This window comes from Ascidia mentula, chromosome 1 (genome assembly GCF_947561715.1).
Source record: "Ascidia mentula chromosome 1, kaAscMent1.1, whole genome shotgun sequence".
NCBI lineage: Eukaryota > Metazoa > Chordata > Ascidiacea > Phlebobranchia > Ascidiidae > Ascidia > Ascidia mentula.
The window spans coordinates 26,807,502-26,828,265 of NC_138566.1; the positions used below are offsets into that span (position 1 = coordinate 26,807,502).

Below are 20,764 nucleotides of genomic sequence, written 5' to 3' on the forward strand. Positions count from 1 at the left end.
TCGAATAAGACCCGCTTTTTGCGAATCAGCAGCATAATGGCGTAATGTCGGCATGCGAAAAACTTCCCTATTTAAACAATTCTGCTCGGCGTTCTTGCAATAGGTGCCCATATTGACCAATATCACGAGAACGGAAATTTAATGCTCTACAACATGCAATTAACAAATTTGAAATTAAGGTGCCGGATGACCTTCAAATCGCCCATCGAATAAGACCCGCTTTTTGCGAATCAGCAGCATAATGGCGTAATGTCGGCATGCGAAAAACTTCCCTATTAAAACAATTCTGCTCGGCGTTCTTGCAATAGGTGCCCATATTGACCAATATCACGAGAACGGAAATTTAATGCTCTACAACATGCAATTAACAAATTTGAAATTAAGGTGCCGGATGACCTTCAAATCGCCCATCGAATAAGACCCGCTTTTTGCGAATCAGCAGCATAATGGCGTAATGTCGGCATGCGAAAAACTTCCCTATTTAAACAATTCTGCTCGGCGTTCTTGCAATAGGTGCCCATATTGACCAATATCACGAGAACGGAAATTTAATGCTCTACAACATGCAATTAACAAATTTGAAATTAAGGTGCCGGATGACCTTCAAATCGCCCATCGAATAAGACCCGCTTTTTGCGAATCAGCAGCATAATGGCGTAATGTCGGCATGCGAAAAACTTCCCTATTAAAACAATTCTGCTCGGCGTTCTTGCAATAGGTGCCAATAAAAGATTCAATTTTGTGCTTCATCCCCTTGAACATTTTGATGGTTTTTCAACTAAACTTTTCACAGCACCCTGCACCAAACGTCTGACTGACTGAGAAGAGCAAAAAAATGCACTAAAACTGCACCAAACACGCTGAAAATCGCCCTGGCTACACCACGTGACTTCTTGCTCATTAAACAGAAAATTGACCCCAATGCATCACCATAGAGAGTCTCAGTGACGAAACTGAGACTCTCTATGACGCAGGAGTACAAGACGGGCATTCCCCGCAGGCAAAACTATTTTAATAAAATTACTGATATGCGGTCTTTAGTCCTATTTTGATAAAATAAAGTTTGGTCCTGGCATTGAAATTCGTTTTGGTCGAAGATTGCCTTTCTTTCTGTTTGTCCCTTATGACGCAATGACTTTGATGTGGACATATTTCACGCGTTATCGTTTGACTGTACTGTTGCATTCTATTAGGATTTGATCTCAGATACCGAAGGGTTTATCAACTCGTATGGATTCGTGGTACCTAACTTGAAAATTTTATTAACCCCTCTCCTATTATCTCCTGACTCCCCTACCAATGACACATTTGCAGGAAGTATGAACTACACTACATTTTCAATTTTCTTTTCCCTCAAAAGTAACCATCACAATTCAACTTTTCCTTTTTTTCGAACTGAATACGACCTGCACAGAAAATAGAGCATATTTTTTTTACAGTATTTTGTCACAGAAATCAATTATGCAACACATGTCACAGGATAAACAGTAAATACATATGTTTGTGTGTATTGGAAAAATAGTATTTAGCGTTATATATGACACATATCTCTAAAATTTGTTGCCATTTTATCCAAAGAGTACATGAAAAAGAAATGTAGAAAGCAATCCATCATCTAAACATATAGCAAAAATGTTTTGTATTTGTTTACACCAAGGGTGTACAAACTGCAGTCCGCAAATCAACATTTTGTAGCATGTCGAAGGCTGCTACGTGGCCCGGCCCCGGAAGTCAACAAATACAATTTTTTACAAATAAAGTTGTGTATTATTGCCAAGTTTGCTGATATGTGCAAATGTACATGATTGAACACATGTTGTACTTGCATACTGCCAAAGTTATAAATTTAGAAGGCTTATTGGTCAATATGGTCAAATTTGGTCAATATTGGCACCTATTGCAAGAACGCCGAGCAGAATTGTTTTAATAGGGAAGTTTTTCGCATGCCGACATTACGCCATAATGCTGCTGATTCGCAAAAAGCGGGTCTTTTTCGATGAGCGATTTGAAGAACATCCGGCACCTTAATTTCAAATTTGTTAATTGCATGTGGTAGAGCATTAAATTTCCGTTCTCGTGAAATTGGTCAATATTGGCACCTATTGCAAGAACGCCGAGCAGAATTGTTTTAATAGGGAAGTTTTTCGCATGCCGACATTACGCCATTATGCTGCTGATTCGCAAAAAGCGGGTCGTCTTCGATGGGCGATTTGAAGAACATCCGGCACCTTAATTTCAAATTTGTTAATTGCATGTGGTAGAGCATTAAATTTCCGTTCTCGTGATATTGGTCAATATTGGCACCTATTGCAAGAACGCCGAGCAGAATTGTTTTAATAGGGAAGTTTTTCGCATGCCGACATTACGCCATTATGCTGCTGATTCGCAAAAAGCGGGTCTTATTCGATGGGCGATTTGAAGGTCATCCGGCATCTTAATTTCAAATTTGTTAATTGCATGTGGTAGAGCATTAAATTTCCGTTCTCGTGATATTGGTCAATATTGGCACCTATTGCAAGAACGCCGAGCAGAATTGTTTTAATAGGGAAGTTTTTCGCATGCCGACATTACGCCATTATGCTGCTGATTCGCAAAAAGCGGGTCGTCTTCGATGGGCGATTTGAAGGTCATCCGGCACCTTAATTTCAAATTTGTTAATTGCATGTGGTAGAGCATTAAATTTCCGTTCTCGTGATGTTGGTCAATATTGGCACCTATTGCAAGAACGCCGAGCAGAATTGTTTTAATAGGGAAGTTTTTCGCATGCCGACATTACGCCATTATGCTGCTGATTCGCAAAAAGCGGGTCTTTTTCGATGGGCGATTTGAAGGTCATCCGGCACCTTAATTTCAAATTTGTTAATTGCATGTGGTAGAGCATTAAATTTCCGTTCTCGTGATATTGGTCAATATTGGCACCTATTGCAAGAACGCCGAGCAGAATTGTTTTAATAGGGAAGTTTTTCGCATGCCGACATTACGCCATAATGCTGCTGATTCGCAAAAAGCGGGTCTTTTTCGATGGGCGATTTGAAGGTCATCCGGCACCTTAATTTCAAATTTGTTAATTGCATGTGGTAGAGCATTAAATTTCCGTTCTCGTGATGTTGGTCAATATTGGCACCTATTGCAAGAACGCCGAGCAGAATTGTTTTAATAGGGAAGTTTTTCGCATGCCGACATTACGCCATAATGCTGCTGATTCGCAAAAAGCGGGTCTTATTCGATGGGCGATTTGAAGGTCATCCGGCACCTTAATTTCAAATTTGTTAATTGCATGTGGTAGAGCATTAAATTTCCGTTCTCGTGATATTGGTCAATATTGGCACCTATTGCAAGAACGCCGAGCAGAATTGTTTTAATAGGGAAGTTTTTCGCATGCCGACATTACGCCATTATGCTGCTGATTCGCAAAAAGCGGGTCTTATTCGATGGGCGATTTGAAGGTCATCCGGCACCTTAATTTCAAATTTGTTAATTGCATGTGGTAGAGCATTAAATTTCCGTTCTCGTGATATTGGTCAATATTGGCACCTATTGCAAGAACGCCGAGCAGAATTGTTTTAATAGGGAAGTTTTTCGCATGCCGACATTACGCCATTATGCTGCTGATTCGCAAAAAGCGGGTCTTATTCGATGGGCGATTTGAAGGTCATCCGGCACCTTAATTTCAAATTTGTTAATTGCATGTGGTAGAGCATTAAATTTCCGTTCTCGTGATGTTAGTCAATATTGGCACCTATTGCAAGAACGCCGAGCAGAATTGTTTTAATAGGGAAGTTTTTCGCATGCCGACATTACGCCATTATGCTGCTGATTCGCAAAAAGCGGGTCGTCTTCGATGGGCGATTTGAAGCTCATCCGGCATCTTAATTTCAAATTTGTTAATTGCATGTGGTAGAGCATTAAATTTCCGTTCTCGAGATGTTAGTCAATATTGGCACCTATTGCAAGAAAGCCGAGCAGAATTGTTTTAATAGGGAAGTTTTTCGCATGCCGACATTACGCCATTATGCTGCTGATTCGCAAAAAGCGGGTTGTCTTCGATGGGCGATTTGAAGGTCATCCGGCACCTTAATTTCAAATTTGTTAATTGCATGTGGTAGAGCATTAAATTTCCGTTCTCGTGATATTGGTCAATATGGGCACCTATTGCAAGAACGCCGAGCAGAATTCTTTGTATTAGGGAAGTTTTTTGCATGCCGCCATTATGCTGAATCGCAAAACCAGGCGATTTTTTTAATTCGCGATTTTTTTTATTGATACAGCTGCCAAAAAATTTGTTTAAATGTTTTTTGAGGTTTGAACTGCTTGCTCATCTCTGTAATTTGATTCTAATCCAAAAGAAACCAATTTTTGAGTAAATGTCTGTTGTACCTTTTTAAATGTGGCAAATTTGCAAAATTATTCTGCCAGAATTCTGCCAGAATGAGGGTGGTTGAGTCGCCGGCAGGAAGTCCCGCAGCTGTTCTTGTAGTTGTTGGAGGTTGGGGGTCGTTGAATGTTTGTGTTTACAACCGTATATTGAAGGACGCAACAGAATGGAAGGTAAGTAATCTCATTTTTGCAACATTCATAACAGATATTTATGGGAAACAGAAAAAAAGTTTGGTAAAATGTATAATTTTGACAGTGATCTTATCTATAATTAAGACCACAATGTTGATGTTGTCAGTCAAATCTTGCAAAAACATTAGACTTGTGTAGAGTTTAGACAAATCTACCTGTGTTTGGCCATAGTGTGCTCCACGTGGTTTGTCTCTGTTGTTTTTGGAAAAACCTGTTCCTGCCTAGCTTACCAGCTAAGCCAGTGTTTTAGTCACTAGCAGCACTGATGAGACCTTCCAGGTCAAAACAGTGCATGCAGTATTTCCCCAACATCTTTATCCTTTGTGTAGTTACTCTGGAGATAACAGAGACTTTGAAGAAGAGAATTATGGTGTTCGATGGAGGCATGGGAACGATGATCCAAGGTCACCGTTTCCAAGAGGAGGATTTTCGTGGTGAGGAGTTCAAAGATCATCCAAAGTCCTTGAAAGGCAACAATGATCTTCTATCGATCACTCAACCCGAAACCATTTACCAAATTCACAAGGTACCTGCAAAAGTTACACGTACCTACAAATTTGTTTACTTCTGTTATATTGCAGTGTTCCTGTAAAGTTTTTGTTTGAATTATTAAACTATTTTGAAATAAAGAATGAAAGATGAAACTTTCAGACTTATTTATTTGAGAAATCTGTTTGAAGAGAACATGGATCTAAAATATATTTATTGGTTCGTGTCATTGCATAGCATTTATATATGTTTGTATAATTTTAAGGATTACCTGGAGGCAGGTGCCGACTTTGTTGAAACGAACACATTCAGTGGAACAAGTGTGGCACAAGCTGACTATGGCATGGAGCATTTGGTTCACAGACTTAACATGGAATCGGCCAAACTTGCTAAAAGAGCTGCAAATGATGTTTTTAAATCCACAGGTATTCAAAAAGATGTCTGTATGTTGTGACTGTGAGGAAATCTTCACATTATTCTGCATAAAAATCTTGGTTAAATAAAAAGGGTTTTAAATGTTATGAGGGACTTTTACAAACTGCAACATTCTATTTTATGTCTCAATCAATTTTTCCTTCTTGTATCTTTGGTAATTTTCTTATCCTATTGTAAACCTAAAAAGTGACTTTCACAATAAGACCGCTTGCTTATAACTATCACCTGTTTCCAGGGGTGAAGAGGTACGTAGCAGGCAGTGTTGGACCGACCAACAAAACTTTAAGTGTGTCGCCCTCTGTCGAAAGACCTGACTACCGAAATATTAGTAAGTTTTGTACTGAAATTAATGAGATTAATTGTTTAGTTTCATATATTTATTTTTTGCAAGAAATTTACAATAATAAGACTAATAAAATGCATTGTGTCACAGCATTTGATGAGCTTGTAACATCATACAGTGAACAAGTTAAGGGTTTGTTGGATGGTGGAGCTGATGTTCTGCTTGTTGAAACAATTTTTGACACAGCCAATGCAAAGGTAATGCAGAGTATTTATAAATTAATACAACACTTCGAAAAACATCACTTTTAAATGAAAATGTTTGGGATATTTTTCAGTCAGCTAATACTACCTTTAGTTTTGAATTATTTCTTTTGTTTCTGAATGCCTTTTTTATGTTTACCTTACTTCCTGTGGTATTCCAGGCTGCGCTATTCGCAATCGACGAAGTTTTAAATGAACCTGGATACTCAGCATGGAAGGGGATGCCCCTCTTCGTATCAGGGACCGTGGTTGATAAAAGCGGACGAACGCTTTCCGGTCAAACGGGAGAAGCTTTTGTCATCAGTGTCTCCCATGCAAACCCTCTATGGTAAAGAATTATTACTTTCATTGCATGTTGCGGATTGTCGTAATTCGAACAAAACGGTCAACGAAATATGTTGCTTGGCAACAACAATTCAGTGTTTCTCCAAATTAAGGTTTGCTGGTAGTCCGGGGGCCTTTGTTATTCGGATTCGTCTCGTTTCATTATTCGACCGGATCCGAATACTCAAACCGAATCCTACATGCAATGTGCTCTAACTTAAATTTAAACAACGACGCTTGAAATCGTTTATTGTCTTTGGGATTTGGGCACGAATTTATAATTGCTCAAAACTTAAAACGGATAAATTTTTCCTGTGTTGGGGTATCCCCTAAAGCCTAAATGATAAAACAATCTTGGCAACAATTTCTTGGGTCGTAATTTTAAACAAAGATTTCTTTCAGTCTGGGTTTGAATTGTGCCCTGGGAGCACAGGAAATGCGACCGTTTATTGAGATCGTTGGGAAATACACGGACGCCTACGTCATTTGTTATCCAAATGCTGGACTTCCCAACACTTTCGGAGGTTATGACGAAACACCTGACGTCACTGCCGGTCTTCTTGGTGTGGGTGAAATTGTTGTTGCTTTTTGTTGTCATTATTTACTTAAAAATTTATTGTAAAAAACTAATGTAGTTGTATATCATGTTAAATAAAGGGAAAAAAATCAAAAGAAATAAAAAAAAACATTAACTGTGAAAGCTTTTTTTAAAAAAAAACTTGTCAATGTTTTTAACAGTATGGGCCAGTCTGTTTATTCGAAAGACTGCTTACATTTAAATACGGGCTTCAATAACGAATGGTGCCAATTTGATTTTTAAAATAATTTAAACTTTCAGATGAATTTATAACCCACACGAGTCGTCTTGGGTGCTCATAGTCAATCGAATCAACATTTTTAAAACTTTTGTTTCGTTTATCAGGAATTCGCGAGGGACGGACTCGTCAACATAGTTGGTGGATGCTGTGGAACAACTCCAGAACACATCGGCGCGATCGCGAACGTTGTGAAACAATACCCCCCTCGTATACCCCCCACCAACCCACACAAGGTTCGTGAACATCCGTACAGATATTACCATTGAACTTGGCGACTGACTGAAACTTCCCAAGTTTATTTTGATTTTTTGCCACAAAATCTGCCCAAGTTTTTTGTAAACATTATTTTGCTACCGGTGAAATTTGTTGCCAAGATTGGACGTCCAGTGCAGGTCGTACACAAAAAATATAAACAATTTAATTGGGTTCTTGAGGTCTTGTTACGGGGCATATACATCGACGGACGACTTGTTCCTCCCCCGATATCATGAATTTCGTAGGGTTCCCAAAATGTGAATGATAGAGACTTACGAAACTGAACAGATGTTTACAAACCACATTAGTTTAGATGCTTAATATTATTTATTACTTGAGCTGCAGACAGATGCCCACTGTGTCGACCTATCAGGGTCCCATCGGTGCAGCTTCGTATACTAAGAGTCTGTGAGCTGCAGACAAACCATTAGTGTCATCTGTATGCAGCTCACAAAACTTTCATTATTTACCCCATGCTTATTTATATTTTTTATTTCAAGGGCTGTATGTTGTTAAGCGGTCTTGAACCACGTGTTATCAGCAAATACACCAACTTCGTCAACATCGGAGAGAGGTGCAACGTGGCAGGTTCAAGAAGATTCGCTCGACTTGTACAGAAAGGAAAATTCGATGAAGCGCTCACCGTTGCCAAGGAACAAGTAGAAATGGGCGCTCAGGTAAAAACAGTGGTTTTGTGGAAATGTTTTCCAGCAAATTGTAAAAATTATAACTTTGTTGCTTTTTTCAGTATTTCCTCACTTATTTATTTGCTTATTTTTATCAATTCAAGTACAACTATCTGTGTTTTATGCATTTTTCCGTTTACAGAAACTGATAATGTCGATGCAGGCAAAATCTAATTCTTCATTAGCGAGCTGCCGCTCGCCAATATTATGGTTTTTTTGAACATATAATTCTTCTTTATATGCGCAAAAGAGCCATAATAATCAATGAGAGCTGCAGACAGGGTGTATACACGCACTGTTTCGACCTGTAAGGTCTCATCAGTGCAGCTGTTGATGTGGCACTGTGCTAACCTGTTTCCACTTTGTGGTACCTTTCGGTCAATCGTCGATATGTTGGGTACCAAACTAGGAACCAATCAACACAGACGAACCACGTGGAGCGCACTATGGCCAAAACAACTGTTTGGGATCCAAAGGCGCTATCGGCTCGGCATTCACCCAAATCATATTGATGAGACCTTACAGGTCGAAACAGTGCGTGTATACACCCTGTCTGCAGACTCCAATCTTGTTTCAAACAATTTAATTTATATTTCGATATGTTGGTGTCGCTAGTATTTTAAACAATGCATAATATTTGAGGTCTTAATTCTGTCCAAACTAAGCAACCAGTCTTTTTTCAGATCCTTGATATTAATATGGACGAGGGGATGTTGGATGGGAAGACTGTGATGGCAAAGTTCGTAAATCTCATCTCGTCCGAACCCGACGCTGCCAAAGTCCCCCTCTGTATCGATTCGTCCAACTTTAATGTGGTTTTAGCCGGGCTCAAATGTACCCAGGTATAGCTCTACTGCCGTCTTCACAGTTCCCGCTTATGTCCCGTCCCCTGGATAAAACGTAACTACAGCCCAACGATATTACCGAGATAGCCAGATAAAATGCCTTCACACCTGGGAATCCACAGCATTAATGAATTCAGGGGGGCAAAATTGTTTTTTTGGATGATTTTCCAATTCCGATTATTGGCTCATATAAATATGTGCAAGGTTACTTTTCCAGGAGGGCAAATACCCCCCTAGATCCCAGTCCGAACACCAATGGATCCTGTGTTAGTTGACTGAGTTTTACGTGAAAACTGCGTTGTTCCCACAAATTTTGTTGTCACTCTTCGTGGCTGCAAATTAACTTCCAAACATTTTTAACTTGAATAAGAAATGAAGCCAATAATGTTTTTATAGTGAGCTGCAGACTGTTTTGATCTAATTGGTCTCATTAGTGCATTTGTAGTGTGACTAAAACAATTTTGTCACTTTTTAACTTGCCAGGGAAAGTGCATCGTGAACAGCATAAGTTTGAAGGAAGGAGAGAAGGATTTTATTGAGAAGGCGACTTTGGTGAAAAGGTTTGGAGCGGCTGTCGTGGTGATGGCCTTTGACGAAATCGGGCAGGTATACAAGATGTTTACTTGGTAAAAAGTTGTCTTGAATTTGGGCGAACAATTTCTCATTGAACTACATTTTATCTGGGGGACATTAAGCACGTGTCGTTCCTGAACTTACTTTTTTTCTGCCAAGTTTTTAATCCGATAATGCAATGTTTTGTTGTAAAATAAGTTCTCAATTTTTCATGCAATACACCATAAGTGCAACAGATAATAACAGTCATAAATGGCCCAAGCATTGCTAATATTGACGATCACCTCACTAAGTTTGTGCTGAACCAGTTGTAAATTGGATTTAAAGAATCGATTTTGTTCAAATTTCAATTTCAGGCGACATCGGTTGAAGATAAAGTCCGCATCTGTTCTCGATCCTACCGCATCCTTGTGGAGGAAGTTAAGTTTGATCCCAACAACATCATCTTCGATCCCAACATCCTCACCATAGGAACAGGAATGGAGGAACACAACGAGTACGGCATCAACTTCATCCAAGCCATCAGGAAGATCAAGGAGCAACTTCCCGGATGTAGAGTTAGCGGAGGACTTTCTAATTTATCTTTCTCCTTCAGAGGAATGGAGGTGATCAGAGAGGCGATGCATTCCGTTTTCCTCTTCCACGCTATTAAAGGTGAATTATTGTTAATTTGTTTGAAACGTTTTTGCTTTCGCGTTTTCGTGAAAAAAACTCCTTTTTCGGTTCAAACTTTTTGTGCAGTTGAGGGATTTTTTAATATATTGGGAAGTTTTTAGGCGAAATTAACAAAACGTTACGACTTTCAATAATGTTGTGGGCGAAAGTGTTAAATAAATAAAATAAATAAACAAAAACGCTTCATCACCTCACGCCCTAAGATAACTATATATATATATACATGTGTTAAATTGTTGTATTTTCGCATATTGTTGTTACGTTGCTAACCATTATATTATATTTGCCAATCTTAAAAATAAATTCAACATTATTATATGAAAAACAAACTTTGCTTTCAGCTGGAATGGATATGGGAATTGTAAACGCCGGTAACCTTCCTGTCTATGACGACATACAGAAGGAATTGTTGCTTCTTTGTGAGAACATAATATGGAATCTTGACCCTGAGGCGACTGAGAAATTGTTAAAGTTTGCTCAGTCGGTTGGAAAGGGAGCAAAGAAGTTGGTGGAAAGTGAGGAATGGAGAAGTTGGGAGGTGGAAGAGAGGTTGCAGCATTCTCTGGTCAAGGTGTGTATGGTGGAGATTGGAGGGTGGAGACTGGGTGTCAACCACCTTTTAATGTCATCTTGTGGCTAAAAGTTTTCCTCCTATGATTTTGAAGCGATGTCCGCTGGCCTGTTGTTAACGCTTGAAAACTCGTTTGTGCTTTTTAAGCAAGTTGCTTAGTGTAATAGCATGCTCCTACAAATGTTGTTGTTACTATTTCATGGTTACAGCATAACTTAAGCTTCTTAGTTCAATGGACAATTTACAATCAATTAATGTTTGCCAGAACACAGCTGAAGTGAAATCGAAGGCCCGATTTTGTCAGAAATAAAAATACTTTTTTATTATTATTTTTTATTTAAAAACACTTGTGATTCGGAATTAAGCGCTATATTTTGCCAGAAAAAAAGTTGACCAATCCTATATGTTTTACACTTACGCCTGCCTGACATTATGTGTTTTGAAGTATCACAAAAACTGATTCCTTGTTGTTGTTGTTCTGTGTAGGGAATCGACAAGTTCGTGATAGAAGACACGGCCGAATGTCGTTCGAATGTTGAGAGATATCCTCGTACACTGAACGTGATTGAGGGACCTTTAATGGAGGGGATGAGTGTTGTGGGAGATTTATTCGGGGCTGGGAAGATGTTCCTACCTCAGGTTAGTGGAGAAAATATTGATTGGATTTTGTTGATGGACTTATGAAAGGTTTTCCCACATGAATTTTGGGCCGTTTAATTTGAAACTTAAACTGTGGCGAAATGGAAAGGGAAAGTTTTAAATGTGCTGTTTAATTGATTTTACACTCGTTAAGACGGGTTTGATATCTTTTATTAAAAGTTACAATAGAATGAAATTATAACAATAAATTACAAGGTAAATATACGTTTTTTTTTCCAAAAAAACGGCAATTATAAAATCTGACTGTTTTCTTTGCTCTAATAACACCTTTATATAAGACAGTAAACTCATTTTAACGAGGGTTTTAACACCATGGACAACACTGGGGTGTTTGCAGGTCATCAAGTCCGCCCGGGTGATGAAGAAGGCGGTCGGTTACCTCATCCCGTTCCTGGAGCAGGAGAAGCAGGAAAACTTGAAGAAGATGAGTGAGCTTGGGATGGAGGTGGATGAAACGGTGAGTTGGACGATCAGATGCATTTTCTCCACAAGTTGTGTTTTTATTGAAACTAGATTAAGAAAAATCAACATGAACTTTACATAAAGGGTTCTTATACAAGCAAATAAAATGCAATCGTTCGTTTAATCAAAGGATTTTAGTTTTACCAGTTAAACAACAAATACACCTTTCTTTAGAAAAATAATATATGTTTCTGACATTTAGTTATTCCTAACAACTAAACTTTTCAGACATTTCAATATTAAAGTCATGGTTACACAATAAAAGGACATCAACCAAACAAACACAAAAGGACTCTTTACCTAAAGCCAAAAATTGCACTCTTTTACATAATTTATTTCCGAAAAACTACATACGACTGACCTTTATACGTAAAAGTGCATATTTTTCTTGACGTTTTGTGAGAGTAACTAAGCTTCTCCAGTAATTGAAACAAATGGAACCCAATCCCGTTTCTGAAATATCCACAGAGCCCGTACAGCGGAACGGTAGTCATAGCAACGGTGAAGGGTGACGTCCACGACATCGGCAAGAACATCGTGGCGGTCGTGTTGGGCTGTAATAATTACAGGGTGATTGACCTCGGGGTCATGACCCCGTGCGAGCGGATACTTCAGACCGCGATCGACGAGAAAGCCGATATTGTCGGGCTCTCCGGGCTCATCACCCCCTCACTCGACGAGATGATCTACGTTGCCAAGGAGATGGAACGGCGTGGTGAGAATAATGGGTTCGTGTTAACGTGGGTCAAGGTTAACAATGAGGGTTGAATTATTACCTTCCAAGCTATGGCAGTTTTGATCAATTGCAGAGGAAGAACAGGCAATTAAGCCAGTAATGTTTAAAGTGTGCCATATACACTACGTTCGACTTACTTAGTTTCAACAGTGCAGCTTGGTGACTTCTGACAATCTCGTCAGCTAAATAGCGAAGCAAGACTTTCAATTTGTTCATGAAGTATTTTCATACTTTTGTTTGTTTGTTTATTACAAAGTAATAAACAGTTATCTGGCAACATACGCATTCCAATAACAATGTTGCTTTTTTTTCCCAATTTCACATTCGAAGATCCTGAACCCGAAATTTCTCCATATTTTTCCCTGCAGGAATGAAGACACCTCTACTGATAGGTGGCGCTACAACCTCCCGTACCCACACCGCAGTAAAAATATCCCCTCGTTACAGCCAACCGACCATCCACGTGTTGGACGCGTCTAAGAGCGTTGTAGTGGTAAGATAGGTCTTATTGTTGTGGTGGTGAGACTTATTTTTACTTTGTGTTCCACTTACACGGGGAAAGGAGACGCATTTGGGTTTTACAAAAATATTTGTGTGAAGTTCTCCTGCACACACCACACATTCGCCCACATGAGCATTGCGTTTAAACCAAGTTTGAGAACAGCTACCGAGCCCTTGTTGTTGACAGTGTTCCAATTTACTCAACCAAGAAACGAAGATGGATTATTGTGACGAGATAGCGGAGGAATATGAAGAGTTGCGACAAGATCATTACGATTCGTTGCTCGATCGAAGATACCTCACCCTTGCCCAGTGTAGGAAAGCTGGTAGGTTGCACTTCTAACAAACATGACTCCATTGTGCCCTTGCTATCCGCATTATACAACGTTTGAATACGCCAGCAATAGAAATATACCGACGTCAGACGTACTTGATCTTAAAATTTTCACAAAAATTCTCAAATAATTTGATATTCGACGTTTTTTTTTCAACGTTTCTCAATGTTTAAAATAATGACCAGGTAATTGTACATATTTCCAGGATGTACTTAATCCTATAGGATAAAAGAAACTGTCACTAAGATTTCGTGTTTATTTCCAGTATTAAGCTGTCATTAATGACCCAACAATATCTGCTCCTACCACACCCACCAACCACGTACATTTACCCACGAAATATCCCAGGTTTAAAAATCGACTGGCGAAATACAACGATCGTCCCACCCACATTCTGCGGCACGAGAGTCTTCCACGATTACAACATCGATAAACTTCTTCCCTATATCGACTGGAAACCTTTCTTCGACGTTTGGCAGCTGAGGGGGAAGTACCCAAACCGAGGATACCCGAAAATATTCAAGGACAAAACAGTTGGTGGGTTCAAGTAATGGTGATTTTAATAGGGTTAACAATTCTGCACAATCTGAAGTGAAACCATAAGATTTGTTAAATTCTCGCAGTTGCCTCTTCCCGGTAGTCAACAGTGTTTCAGGATTTCTGACGCAGCTTTTTGCCATCGTTCGGACGTAGTAACACCGATCAGGCTCAGAGCAGAATCGTGTAGAAGGATTTACATTCCAATATTGCTTTACACACAGGAGAGGAAGCTAAGCGCGTGTTCGGTGAAGCGAAAGAAATGTTGCAACAAATAATAACGGACAGTTCGCTACGAATGGAAGGAATAGTCGGGTTTTATCCGTGTAACTCGGTCGGTGACGATATTCACCTCCAGCAAGACAACGACGAGCAAAATTCCGCTGTTTTGTTTGGGCTTCGCCAGCAGGTAATGGTTTTATCGTGGTTTAACAGCTGGTGTACAAGTTGGCATTCCTCCATAACTGGTCTTTTAAATGAAGAAAAATAAAATGTCGTGACGTCACTTAGTATTTGTATGTTGAAACAGGCGGAGAAGGATTCGGAATCGAACGAACCTTACTACTCCCTGTCTGACTTCATCGCCCCGAAAGCAAGCGGCAAGACAGACTACATCGGGATGTTCGCCGTCTCCTGCTTTGGAGCCGCTGAACTTTGCGCGAAATACGAGCAAAATATGGATGACTTTAATTCAATTCTGGTGAAAGCGCTCGCCGACCGACTTGCTGAGGTTTGTACTGTGGTGCGTTTTTGGATCTACCGTTTGGCGCCAAAAGACGTCGAAAGAGAATTGAGTTCAAAACTGGGCTCTTTCGAGGAAGTTGGTTACGGAAAGTAAAATCACTGATTAGCCGTAGAAACCTTATCAAGGGTCACTGGCGCTGATCGTGTGTTACTCTCTTTCAAGTTTTCGGATTATAGATCAAGTAATTATCAATTGCAGGCGTTCGCTGAGGCTTTGCATGAAAAAGTTCGAACAATGTTGTGGCCATACTCTACTGGTGAGGATTTATCGGCGGGAGATTTGCTCAGAGTTCGATATCAGGTAAAAATCAAGTTACACAAAACTGAGCGACGCCTTTTCAAACCTTGTTCTGTTTCAAAATGCTTAAAAATTGCCCAAAAATTAATGTTTTCTACATTCAACAACACTCTAATGCGACAATTAAAAGTTTTCGATCGTTTTTGGTAAATCTATCGCAATAAGCTGACTTGTTACACGCAAGTTTAAAGCATGCAATAATCTTGACACTTGACGTCATAAATACCGATACGTCATCAGGGAATCCGTCCGGCCCCGGGCTACCCAAGCCAACCCGATCACACAGAGAAAACAACTATGTGGGATTTGTTGGGGGTAAAGGAAGCAATCGGCACCGAACTAACTGAATCCCTGGCCATGGACCCGGCAGCTTCTGTGAGTGGTCTCTACTTCGCCCATCCACAGGCAACCTACTTTGCTGTGGGAAAGATTGGAAAAGATCAGGTTTGTGTGACAAGTTGCGCTTGTGGATGACTTGAACTCTTGTCTGGGTTCGTGTTAAAAAACCTGATAACCTTGATTGTCTGCAATTTGCGGAGTGTTATTTGTTGATCATTGCGATGCGTATGACTAGCGTAACAACTGTATACTTGCTTTGTATTTTCCCCGTAATCCCAACTCGCAGCTAATCCACTGTTATGTTTTCAGGTGGTCGATTATGCGAACCGTAAACGTGTTTCAGTGGATGAGGTGGAAACGTGGCTGGGGCAGATTCTATCCTATGAGAGGGACTGATTTCCCCGGTTGCAAAATCGGAAATAATGCAGAGTTGTACAATGAAATTCAAGTGAAGGAAGTGCCTTTTGGAATGATATCTTGCCTCACAAATTTGCCTACGAGAGTTTATTACACTAAGATCAAGATTCAGCATTTGCGCAATGTTTGTTTAACATTCCATATGTGTGTGTGCGTAGACGTGATTTGGTTTGTTATGAGTTTCGCAGGACACTTTTTATTGACTTTTATGGTTGGTACTGAACCAAGATGTGACGCCAGGAGGTTTTAGAGCGTATTTTGTTTGAATGTTTGTCAGTTGTTTTGTATCTGAGTTGCACATGCGTGTGTGTATTTGGCGCAGGTTTTGTGATGGTTGCAATATCATTAAAATGTTCCACAAGTGCAGTGTACGACTGTAGTTATTGCAGTTGGAAAACGAAACTTAAAATGTCAGTACCTATGTAGCAGTCTCTGCCCAAAGTGATGGCTTTGAAAGGTGATTTTCTGGGAAATACCCAAAATCTATGTGAAGTTTGACACTGTCTGTGTAGGTACCAGTGAACAAGAAATCATTTTAATGTGTGATTTAATTTAAAAATGATTGAAGGTTAGCATTGGAAAATAATAAACAAGCTCGAAAAACGTCAATTTGTTTTAACGCGTGCCTAACTGTACTTCTTTGGTCTCGGATAAATTACTGTTACGTCATTGTTTATTTTTGCAATGACGAATTTGCAGGAAAGTTCTTGTCAGATTAAACTGCAATGGCAGCTACAATAGGAGATCTGCAGTCTCTTGTTAAGTCCGTTGCCATCGACCGTAACAACAACTGTGTCCCAATTGCCATCCGAAATACAGGAGAGATTTGCAATGAGAATAATGCTGCCAGAAAGAAGGCAAATGTCAGTGGAGCAAATGAAGCATCCAAGCAAAGGTAAGCAATCACCAGAATGTCCATCATTTCAACATAGAAAGTTTTGTTAATAATGCAAAATAGTTCTATCAGGATTAAAGGTTTATGTAGCCTTAAGTCACAAAATCATTTGGGCATTTTTCATGTTCAAACCATTTCGTGTTGCTACTTTCGAATGTGTTTTGCTTGCTGCTGCTGTTACTGAAACTAAGAATGCTATGCATGTTCTTGCTGTAAACTACTAAATGGACTCCGAAACAATGTTTATTGGTTTATACCATAATATAGTTTAAACTGACCTGGCATCTTGTGTCCATGTCTTGTTTCCAGCTTGCGTTAACTCATTGTTTGTCTGCTTTGCAGAGCTCTCACTAAGAAGCGGTGGAAAGACCAACACAAAGCTTTGATAAATGCCTGTAAGTAGCATTTAGTTCCTTTATGTCAATCCTGTGATAATTTCAACATATTTTGAAGCTGAACGTGAGAGAAAGGGGAGACTTTCTGCCAATATTTCCGCGTTGAAACAACTCTTACCCATCGCAAAGACAGTTATGGTAATTTGAATTTTATGTCAAATGTTGTATTTTTCATCATATGGACTTTGTGTCAAAGAAACACTCATTGGCATTAATTCCTCTTATAATACTTTTTAAGGCTAAGGAGGCAGTTATAGAAGAAGCAATATTATTCATAAAGCAGCTCCAGCAAAAACAGGAGGAAATGCTTTTGAAGGACTCTGACGAATGTTTAAGTATGGCTACTTTGTTTCTATGCACGTATATGAACTAAATGAAATATTTGGCAGAGGAAAAGTTGAAATTACTAAGAAAGGAAGTCCTTGAGTTGAAAGAACAAATAAAAGTGTATCAAGCACTTCTTTCATCTCACGCTATTCCACACAACGTCAATGCTAAACAGGTTGGTGAGGAGAACGTTTTTGCCGAACTTTTCACAGTTACAGAACTTTTAATGATGTTATATCAGTGCAATGTATTCAGTGAATTTGTCGATTAGAATTTGTGAATCGGTCGTTAAGCATGGCCCTGTCTATGTTGGTTCTGTATTTTTCGACAGAACCCCTTCTTAAAATTTTTGATTGCCACCACTAAGATATGTTGTAAGATATGCACTTGTTTGTACGCAAACGTAAAACTGAAATGTTAGCAGCACAAAGCCAAGCTGCAAATAGCAAGATTGGAGCCCAAACCCAAGGAAAAAACAACCAAGTCCACAAGAGTTTTGAGAAACAGCAATACAACCCCCACAACCAGCACCACTCAGCACCACTCAACTGCTGTACCCAGCCTAGCAACGTTTTCAATTTTAAACAAAACTTCTGCTCCAATCACTGTATTATTGCCAAAAACAACTGCAAGTATTACAGGTGAAAACCAGTCCCCACAACCTTTCAAAGAAATCGCTGATCCTTCTACAACTGTGGATAATACTGACATAATTCAATCAGAGTTAGCGAAGCAATTGATCGGGATTCTGACGATTTTGTGTGTCATGAAACTTTTTTTGTCAAACTCTTGTCCAACACTGTCAAGTAACTTGGCTCCGAGGACAGCAGTGAGTCCATCATCTGTGTCAACGCAACAAAGCTCTGCAGACAAACAAGTAGCTCCAGCATTAAATGAATGCGAAACTTCAGCTGGACAAACAATCACCGTAGAAACATCCGGAAATATCACAACTGACAAAAGCAGCCCAGCTGCTGGCTCTAATGGCATCCAAAATTCAAGGGATAATTTGGCAAACGAATCTGGTGGAAAATCATGTAATGAAGCAACCAAGTCTCGGGTTTCAGAAACTGATTCAGAAATTATACAGAAGAAATCTTCTCATTCAGAGATCAACATGGAAACCCAGTCGCCAATGGCAACAGTAAGGCCGTCATCACTGCAAATTGACAAAATTGCTGCGTCAGCATTACCACAAATATCATCATCACCACAAGCTGATTGCAATATTCTCGCCTGGCTCCGATCCTCGGATGATGTTTCGATTGAAGCAGGAGGAACCTCTGCCACATCATCAGCCTCCGCAAGTCCTCCACAAACTTCTCCTCCGCAGAACACGACGCCTAACACCAACAGAGAGATCCTCGGAACTCAAATCCACAAGCGACCCAACATGAACTTCAACATCGCGAGCCTCATGAAGCCCAGTGACGTTACCGCGGAAGGTCACATGACCTCTGCCAGCAAGGTCAAAGATCAAACGGAGAGCGAGGCGATCGAGTTCAACCCGGCCTCCCTCCACCAATCCATCGACAACGACATCCTGGATTGTCTGCAAGGTCTGACCACTCCCGAGCCGCCACGTCATGGCGCCGGCAAACTTGACGCGTTCATGCGTGTCGGAAGCAGCGTTGTGGATCGTGTCGACCAATCAGCGACTTCAGAAGCTCGCAAGCGTGAGCAAAGCATCTCCAACACCTTGACCGAGCTCTTGTATTCTGACAACACACACTGTCAGCAAATAGAGATGCCGTCGCCCTTTCAAAGTGCAACGGGTGTGAAAGTGACGGCGGCTCGAGTCGGAAACCCGGCAGATCCGACGATGGGGAAGGTGATGCACAGCAATCCCCACCATCTCATGCAGTCGTGTGTGTCCCACAACGTACAGTCTGTGGCGACGTCGCTATGGCAACCCGCTATTGCTGAGGTGACCCCGAACAAACCAAACCCCGGCCCAAGTTTCTCCGACAGCTTTTCGCCGATGTCGAGTCATTACATCAGTCAGAACACCCCCCAGTTCCACCAACGTCATCATCCTTCCACTTACGTGACCAGGAGCGGACAGAATCCTGTGTCAGCTGCATCTTGGATATCCGATGGCAAACCAGATTTAACTTGCTCAGCCGCTGACGTCACTGCTCGGTACAGCTCCCACCCTCCGGGAAAAGCCCTGGCGAAGAAACGAAAAGTATCGAAAAGTCAAAGTTCTGTCAAGAGGAAGAAGGTGCAACCCAATAAAGGTGAGTGATTACGACCAATGTATGTTAGTTAATGGCACTGCGGTCAATTCGATCTGGTTACAGTTTAAATAGAATCTTCGTTGGTTCATTTCCAACCACTTACTTATTTCTCTGTGCTTCGGTGTTATATATTTGTGACAATTGTTTAGCGCAGTTATCATGAACCTTCCACATACTCACAACTGTCCAATAACACGGTTAATTTACTTTCGAGATATTCCTAACCCTCCATTTAACTTCTCAGAAACCCCAGCACCCCATTACCCCAGCACCCAAGCACAAAGTAGGGATTTCCAACAACCAGTCACACCCCGAGGGGCTCTTTTGCACCCCCAAGCCTCCGCAACCTCGCTGCGATTTTATCCTGGCAACGAGAGCGGTCGTCATATGTATCCTGGTGTACAAAACCTTAATCCTGCCGTCGGGCGCCACCCAACGGTGGCCTACAACCCGGACTTGGGCGGTCAGACCAACATTTTTCATCAGCAGGGCGTGACGTACACGGGCACACCTCACAACCCGTATTTCCCGTATAACCCCCGGTTACAACAAAACCAACACATCAACTACGTCCCTGGGTTCGCCAACACCAATAACAGCAACAACAACAGCTCCCTCGGTCATAGTGACGATGGATCGACAAAAACTAGCAAATCTTCCCAACATCACATCAAACAAATCCTTGCTTAAACCCAACATTTCCTGCATTTCACAATCAAATAAACGGTCGTTTTTTGCAGGATAGATTTGTCGGCTTTGTTACTATATTATTTTGAAGCAAAAAAGAAAGTTTGTTTGCAAAATTAACATTGATTTATCTTCAAATAGAAATAAACATTGACGGGAAGTTAGTTGTAAATAATTGAGCTTGGTTTCATAAACACACGTGATTAGGAATGTGGCAGAATTATTTCCACCTAGCTGTGATGCAAGAAATCCAAACTGGAACATCAGGGAATTACAAATATGATGAACGGATGCAGCAAAAAACGCGAAATTTGTACACGCGGTTTAGACCATAATATGTCACAGTTGATTAAACACGTTAATGATTTCGAATTAAGCAGAAATATATCATGTTATTATTCCCAT

At 40.4% G+C, this 20,764-nt stretch overlaps 2 protein-coding genes across 3 annotated transcripts; both read left to right on the forward strand.

Annotated features, from left to right (window-relative positions):
- The first annotated feature begins 4,432 nt into the window (after positions 1 to 4,432).
- LOC145914518 (methionine synthase-like) lies at positions 4,433 to 16,175 on the forward strand. Its single transcript, XM_083002342.1, has 24 exons — positions 4,433 to 4,548; positions 4,899 to 5,095; positions 5,324 to 5,483; positions 5,729 to 5,821; positions 5,927 to 6,033; positions 6,201 to 6,367; positions 6,766 to 6,928; positions 7,286 to 7,414; positions 7,937 to 8,113; positions 8,806 to 8,964; positions 9,451 to 9,573; positions 9,897 to 10,194; positions 10,557 to 10,786; positions 11,273 to 11,425; positions 11,784 to 11,903; positions 12,377 to 12,623; positions 13,013 to 13,137; positions 13,333 to 13,471; positions 13,829 to 14,017; positions 14,242 to 14,426; positions 14,547 to 14,747; positions 14,961 to 15,062; positions 15,300 to 15,503; positions 15,708 to 16,175. The coding sequence occupies exons 1-24, from the start codon at positions 4,542 to 4,544 to the stop codon at positions 15,792 to 15,794; spliced, it is 3,762 nt and encodes a 1,253-aa protein (XP_082858468.1). The 5' UTR covers positions 4,433 to 4,541; the 3' UTR covers positions 15,795 to 16,175.
- Positions 16,176 to 16,517: 342 nt separating this feature from the next.
- On the forward strand, positions 16,518 to 20,478 carry LOC145898878 (uncharacterized). Of its 2 annotated transcripts, none has more exons than XM_082987526.1 (7): positions 16,518 to 16,710; positions 17,053 to 17,105; positions 17,164 to 17,243; positions 17,344 to 17,440; positions 17,495 to 17,607; positions 17,854 to 19,672; positions 19,917 to 20,478. In XM_082987526.1, the coding sequence occupies exons 1-7, from the start codon at positions 16,541 to 16,543 to the stop codon at positions 20,360 to 20,362; spliced, it is 2,778 nt and encodes a 925-aa protein (XP_082843652.1). In that variant the 5' UTR covers positions 16,518 to 16,540; the 3' UTR covers positions 20,363 to 20,478. The 2 variants fall into 2 exon arrangements, with proteins under 2 accessions (XP_082843652.1, XP_082843661.1); XM_082987535.1 differs by having other exon boundaries at positions 17,857 to 19,672.
- Positions 20,479 to 20,764: the final 286 nt, after the last annotated feature.

Bases quoted from the DNA above. Each gene is read 5' to 3' on its own strand.
- LOC145914518 (XM_083002342.1), top strand. The intron at 5,484-5,728 runs GTATTCAAAAAG...ACCTGTTTCCAG, and splicing joins TGATGTTTTTAAATCCACAG to GGGTGAAGAGGTACGTAGCA. The intron at 11,426-11,783 runs GTTAGTGGAGAA...GGGTGTTTGCAG, and splicing joins GGAAGATGTTCCTACCTCAG to GTCATCAAGTCCGCCCGGGT.
- LOC145898878 (XM_082987526.1), top strand. From the start codon at position 16,541: ATGGCAGCTACAATAGGAGATCTGCAGTCTCTTGTTAAGTCCGTTGCC. The intron at 16,711-17,052 runs GTAAGCAATCAC...TCTGCTTTGCAG, and splicing joins AATGAAGCATCCAAGCAAAG to AGCTCTCACTAAGAAGCGGT. The intron at 17,244-17,343 runs GTAATTTGAATT...ATACTTTTTAAG, and splicing joins CCATCGCAAAGACAGTTATG to GCTAAGGAGGCAGTTATAGA.